This window comes from Rhinolophus hipposideros (genome assembly GCF_964194185.1).
Source record: "Rhinolophus hipposideros genome assembly, chromosome: 7".
NCBI classification, from domain to species: domain Eukaryota; kingdom Metazoa; phylum Chordata; class Mammalia; order Chiroptera; family Rhinolophidae; genus Rhinolophus; species Rhinolophus hipposideros.
Window position 1 is genome coordinate 72,393,511 of NC_138053.1, and position 6,671 is coordinate 72,400,181.

Sequence of the window (6,671 nt, forward strand, 5' to 3'; positions counted from 1 at the left end):
GAACCACCCCCCTAAAAAAAGTGGTTTTACGTTTTTAAAATCCCAGATCAGTGCCTGAAAATGCGCCGACTTTACAGCTCTGGAATTTTGTCCTGATCTCTCTCCACAGACTCTTACATCAAAATGAGCCTAATTATGTGTGTGGATTTTTCTTTCTCTGGTCATCTCCACTGAATATGCTCCTTCTTTCACTACCTCTCTACAATTCACCTATTTTATTTGTATCTCTCGGCTGAGAGAGTTAGCCTTAGTTTGGGGAATAATTCTGGTCAGGTATTTAATTTTCCTACTCGGAGAGGGCATCTTTATACCCAAAAATGTGCTCTCTCGTCACAGGAACTTCCTGAAAGTAAATGGTAGCCAATAAATAACTGAGTGTAGATGTCAGTGAGTCTTAAATGGCACAGGAGGCAGTGATTTGTAGTATTTCTCCTTAGTAAGGTTTTTTTCATTGGTCCATATTTTTCTTGGATGTGGTAGTAACATTTGGGCAGGTAGTTTTATATCTGAAGAGATTCAGATCCTTTAATATTGACATATGAATAGAACTAGATTTTAAAGAATGAATAAGAGCAAGAAAAGGGAGGCATATCCAAGAGGTTTGTAAATATAGAAGGTTTGAACCTCGAGAGTTAAGGGCCCACATAAGCCACCTTTGTATTGGTAGACTGCCTTCACTGCCACCCCCTTTATTTTTGGGTTCTCTTTCTATGCTGGCTTTTTTCCTTTCTGTGCAGAATTGTCTGCTTACCCTTTCTTTTCTAAGAAGGGTAAAGGATGGAAAGAAGCAATGAGAAGTTGGTGTATCTCAAATAAAAGTAAAATCCTGTTTACAGAACATTTCTTAGTTATAGAGGCCACAGGCTCAAAATTTTTCTAAATGTGTGTTGTTTTCTAGAGAAGTACTTGGCTCCCTGTTTAGGCAAATGTTCATAACACGCTTACTGAAGTATCTTGCTAAGCCAGATAGTTAAGAGGTGCTTTGACAATTCCCTTGCCTCCGGTGGATCTTTCCGCCTTCATGGGACGATTTGGTGCATGGCAGTCCAACCTAATGAGCCCAACAATATGGAGACAGAATCTGTGGTTAGATATGTATAGGAAAGAGAATTATACTTGTTGGATTTAATAGAAATTCCTAGTTACAGCTGTGAAGTTATCTGTAAAGATGACAGAAATATTTTCTCTTTTACAGGGCAACACCAGCAATGTGGAGAAGCCTGGGGTTTGCCCTGGCTCTCTGTCTCCTCCCCTGGGGAGGAACAGACAGCCACGGGCAGAGCTCCTTTTGTAAAAAACCTCCAGTCTGGAGCATAGGGGATCAAGACCCAATGCTGAACTCACATGGTTCAGTGACCGTGGTTGCTCTTCTTCAAGCTAGCTGATCCTTTTGCATTCTGCAGGCGTCTAGGTAAGATAGCCTTTCTGTGGTCTAAGATTTCATAAGGGAGAAGCTTCAAATGCAAACATACATAAAATAAAATAAAAACAGAAAAGATATAGTTAGTACATCACATTTTTGGAAAAACTATGTATCTTTGAATAGAACATGGTAGAAGATAGAGACTGGGAGGATATACACCAAAATGTTTACAGTGGTTTTCTTGGGGCTATGGAAATTTTTTCTTCTTTTTGTGGACCTATATTTTATAATGTCCTACTAAATATGTATTACTTGTGTAATGAAAATGTTCTAAAATGTACTCCTGCAAATGGATTAGTTATTTCAATAGAGCAAGTAAAGATGAGTGCTTTGCCAGAGTAGAATGAACACTAGACATGCCACAAAGGTCTTGGGTCATTTAATATATATATATAAAAATTTAATATATACATATACATATAGACATGTATACCTATATGCAAATATATGCAAAATAATATGCAAATACATACACAAATGCCCGGAGGTGCCAAAAAAATGTATACAAGTGGACACTTTTGTCAGTGTTGCTCAAGCAGTAGTTTGCCATAATCCGAAGTGTCTGGACACTGATGGTGACCACTTTGAGCACCTCTTACAATTTCAGACCTCAAACATGACTTGTATTCATCTTTTGTTATCGATATGTATTGAGAATTACAATTTTGATACAGTTTTCCTTTCTTAAAGAGAGAGAGAGAGAGAGAGAGAAATAGAGAAAGAGAGAAAGAAATAACTTTGTTAAGTTTATATAACACATATCTGTAAAAGTATTTGTTGGGTTATTTGGCAAATATTTATTGGGTAGAATTCTCTGTAACTGTAAAATGGATTAAAAAATGTACACTTCATAGGATTAGAGGACTAATGTTTGTGAGCTAATGAGCTAATGTTTGTGCAAGCATTTAGCATAAGATTTTAACTGAGCACAAGTGCTCAATAAATAATTTTAAAAACAAAAGTTTTAGTTCTTGACAGCAATATAAAGAAGAGGTATGAGTAAGTAAAAAGTAGTAAGAGAGTTTCATCTAGAAAAAAATAAAGAGAAAGAGAGAAGTCACTGATAAAATTAAATGAGATTATTCTATTGTATTTTTTTCCAAATAGTTTAGAAGACCTGCGAGTAAAATTGGAGAAAGAAGGTTTTTCTAACATCTCCTATGTTGTTGTTAATCATCAAGGAATCCCTTCTCGATTAAACTATATGCATCTTAAAAGTAAAGTTTCAGAGCATATTCCTGTTTATCAACAAGAAGAAAACCAAACAGATGTCTGGACTCTCTTAAATGGAAACAAAGATGACTTCCTCATATATGACAGGTGTGTACACATACACATACACACTCACAAATTAAAAGACTAGCTTTGTATCTAATTTAATAGGAAGTGATTTGAAATACCTGCTTTTATTTTATTACCAAATACTCAGTTTCAAAGTGAACCCATTAAAATGTTTGATTTTAATATTTTTGAAATGATTTTCTTTCACAAAAAAGAATTCACCATTTCAGTAGGGAAATAAAGAAAATTGACTATACTTTCCCCCCTGTAAATTGGCATTGTGGTTAAACCATAAGAAGGATCAGTTTGTGTATCACATACAGTTCTAATCTAGGAATTCTGCAAGATGAACAACCACACTTTGCAGACCACTTGCTTATTTGTAATAATGTCAGGCTACCTCAATTTCTGAGCTATAAAGTTTAGGTATTATTTAGGTATAACAAGCATGAATCTGCTTTTGATTCCATGAACATTTGTATGTAGAAGGAACCTCAATGCATATCCAATGCATTGGATATTATTCACATTCTTAGTTGCTGCTATTTATGGTGAGCCAGACTTTGCCTAAGCCTGCTTGGTCTTACTCTAAATGTTTTTAATATTACATGTCATTTTTTTAGGACCACAAACTTCTAATTTAGTCAGTTGCAAAGTGTAAACCTTTGATATTCACATAAAATAGTATACAGGATAAATGTGGGCAAGAAGGACATTTCAACTCCACCATTTCTGAGAATACCAAGTATTATAATTCTGTTTCTTTCATTGTGTGGAAATTTTTGTTGCATCAGATATGTTTTTAAATAAATGGGCTACTGGCTGAGACTCTAGGATCTTTTTGTTATGCTGTGATTTCTTTCTGTGTGTCATTTGTGCTGCCTTCGCAGTTAGGAAAAGCTCATGTGATTCACAGAGCTTAGTTTATTATAAGTCAGTGGTTTGGGCATTGGTAGAATTTTTAAGTCAATTACAGAACTGTACTTGATCTAGTCACAATGACTATACTATTTTGATACTACTTATATGATGTACACATATCTATAATATTGCAAAATGCTAGAATTAGACTCACTGTAGTCTTGCTATGACCACTGGACCTGGTATGTAGGGCCAGGGAGCTTGTTTGAGACCCCACTGAAGGAATTTTACTGAAGGTATGAAAGTGTCCTAGTTATAAGACCATTAAACCTATATAATACTATTCTAGACCATGCTTGAGTAGGATCATGATATAGAAAATATTGTAATGACATTGTATTTGTCCTTTTTTATTTTTAGATGTGGCCGTCTTGTATATCATCTTGGTTTGCCTTTCTCCATCCTAAATTTCTTATATGTGGAAAAAGCCATTAAGGATGCTTACTGTGAAGACAAATGTGGAAACTGCTCTCTCATGGTATTTTTCTCAATTATTTTTACTGGGAGAAAAGAGAAAATCTTTTAAGAGCTGTCTAAATAAGTTAGTGTTTCATGACCAACTAGCTAATCATTGTTTCTGTTGGTGTACTAAACATAAACTACAACAGTAATTTTTATAGTTACACATACTTCTTGTCATGCAACATACACTTTCACACATCTTTTCAAGATCCATATTGCCGCTTTTATCTGGAAGGATTTTAGAAAATAAAGAACAACATAGATCACATATTTCAATTACCACCAAGTGATATGGTGGGAATTTAAATGCTCGAAGAACTCAGACAACATAAGACAACATTATTGTAATATTGTAATACAATAATTATTGTAATTATTGTGAACCCAAGCGTAGTTCACATAAGAGCACAGTGACAGCAAAATCTAAACCCAGCATTACCTGAAACAGAATCGGGCCCAGATAAGTACTTAATTTTTTAAGGATGCAAGACTTTGTCAGGTTTTCCAGAAGCTTTTACACTGTCTGCCCATTCTGCAGTTGGATTACTATATTTATTTTAAAAAGGAGTAAGTTTTCTACTCGTTACTGATATTTCTTTCCTAGAAAACATGAGAATATTTTTTCCTTATAATAAGAAGCACTATATTTAAATATTGTTTATAAAAATATACTCAAGGAATTTTAATTTTAATTAACTAGACTCTTTCCCCCTCATACTGAGAAGGAAAATAATTGCAAACAGTGTTTGCTTGGTCGGGCAAATTGGCAAAATTTAAACTCAGGTTTAAAAATAATTCTGAATTTTATTTGTAAGGTTATACTTCCTTCAGATTTTTTCCCCAGCTCTAAAGAAAGTCATCTCAAATCTTAATGAATCATTTAATTAAATTAGTTGCTAAGGAGCACAATGGGCTAAGGAGCACAATGGGCTAATTACTCTAGTTATGTCATTTTTCACATTTTAATCTTCAGATTAATTCTATCAGATTATTTTACTGCTTTTAAAGATGGGGAGACTGAGATAATACAAATGAAGTATTACCTCAGTGTCTACCTTATACTAAGTGCTTAATAAATGCTAGCTATATTCATTCCTCATATTTTGGGATTATTTCGGTATTTTGCATTTTTGCAAATGCCTAATAGTTTTAAATATACCTAGTTATATTGAGACAAAGGTAGAAACAATTCCTACAACATGCTCAAAATTTACAAATCTGTAAAAAGGAATAATTTATCATATGTGTCTGACATGCCAAATCAAATTGGAATTTTTCTATTTCATTGTATTCTAGATGCCATCAATTGTATGACACATTATTTTATGTCAAATTACAAAAATGCTGTAGTTAAGGTAGGACACAAGCTACCCCACCATCAACAGTAGGATGCATTCCAATTTGAAATATATTAAAATGCGAAAAACATACATTGTAGAAGCAATGAAATATGGTAATTGGTTTCTTGAAATTAATTATGCTATAGTTATTCGTGTTTGTTTAATCATTGAACTTTCAGAACATTACACAGTATATTCTAAACATTTATCAAATTGTATTTAAGTTTTTAATCAAATACTATGAAGTTCTCAAAAGTAATGCAGAAATAACCAAAAAAATGTATCACTTAGTAGTTGTATGTTAAAATCCAATGGAATCTATAACCGTTCAAAACCTTTAAAACACCAAACCAAACCACTTAGTGAGGTCTCTCAAGTTGATTTTGTAACTTTATTTACAAATACATTTAGGTTGAGGTTTCATATTACATTGCTATATCTATAAATTTTGAGCCTATGATTTGTGGGCATACCAAACAATAAAGAAAGACTTGCAGCAAATTAAAGAACAAGATTTATGCAGAATGGAATATTATATTTAATGGACAATGGATACTTTTGGCCGATAGCACTACAGTAGAGACACATTAACAAAACTTTGGTGAAGTTCAAAACATTTCCAGGCATAAGCTGAGGTATGAAAAACTATCGATCTTGAGGAGTTTATTGGCATTTTTGAACTACCAGAGAGAAATTACTTTATCTCAGAATATTAGACTGGATGCACTGTTGACAGGTGCAAAGGGTTCCATGTAGGTCAGCTGATTTTAGGATTTGATATTTGGTTGAGTTTACTGCAGTCAATTTAAGTTATTTTAACCAGTTTGTTTAGTTTTGCTCTGTAGATACAAATAACAGTGGTTTAACTTTCTTTTTAAGCCTTGTGTATCTCTCAAGTTCTTGTTCAAAATTCTTGAAAACTTAGGAAATGTACTTGATAAGAAACGGAAATTTGAATTCTGCTGTTGATTTAACTAGTATAGAAGCTGAGGTGAACTGTTGAACTCTAATTGTATTATAGCCTATACCCTATTTTATCTATTTTCAAAACATGAATGTTAATTCATTTGTAAGAGGCTTGAGGATTCTTTGCCTAAGTGCCAACTGTGCACTAGCAGCACTTTATGTTAGCTATAGATGGGAATCAAACTTGAATAAAAAGTCTAGGTGTTGAGATTAGTATCAGATCCATTTCTCATTAGTATGATGCTAGAAAAACAAAGCCAGTTCATTAACTAGTTGGA

General features: G+C 33.5%; 1 protein-coding gene across 4 annotated transcripts in view; it reads left to right on the forward strand.

The window, feature by feature from the left end:
• Window positions 1–6,671, forward strand: part of SELENOP (selenoprotein P) — a 44,940-nt gene that overhangs the window by 35,228 nt on the left and 3,041 nt on the right. For all 4 annotated transcript variants that reach the window (XM_081052876.1, XM_081052874.1, XM_081052877.1 and 1 more), the window contains exons 2-4: window positions 1,196–1,411; window positions 2,531–2,743; window positions 3,986–4,103. In XM_081052876.1, coding sequence (XP_080909002.1) covers window positions 1,196–1,411; window positions 2,531–2,743; window positions 3,986–4,103 — 547 coding nt within the window. The remainder of the gene's footprint in view (window positions 1–1,195; window positions 1,412–2,530; window positions 2,744–3,985; window positions 4,104–6,671) is intronic.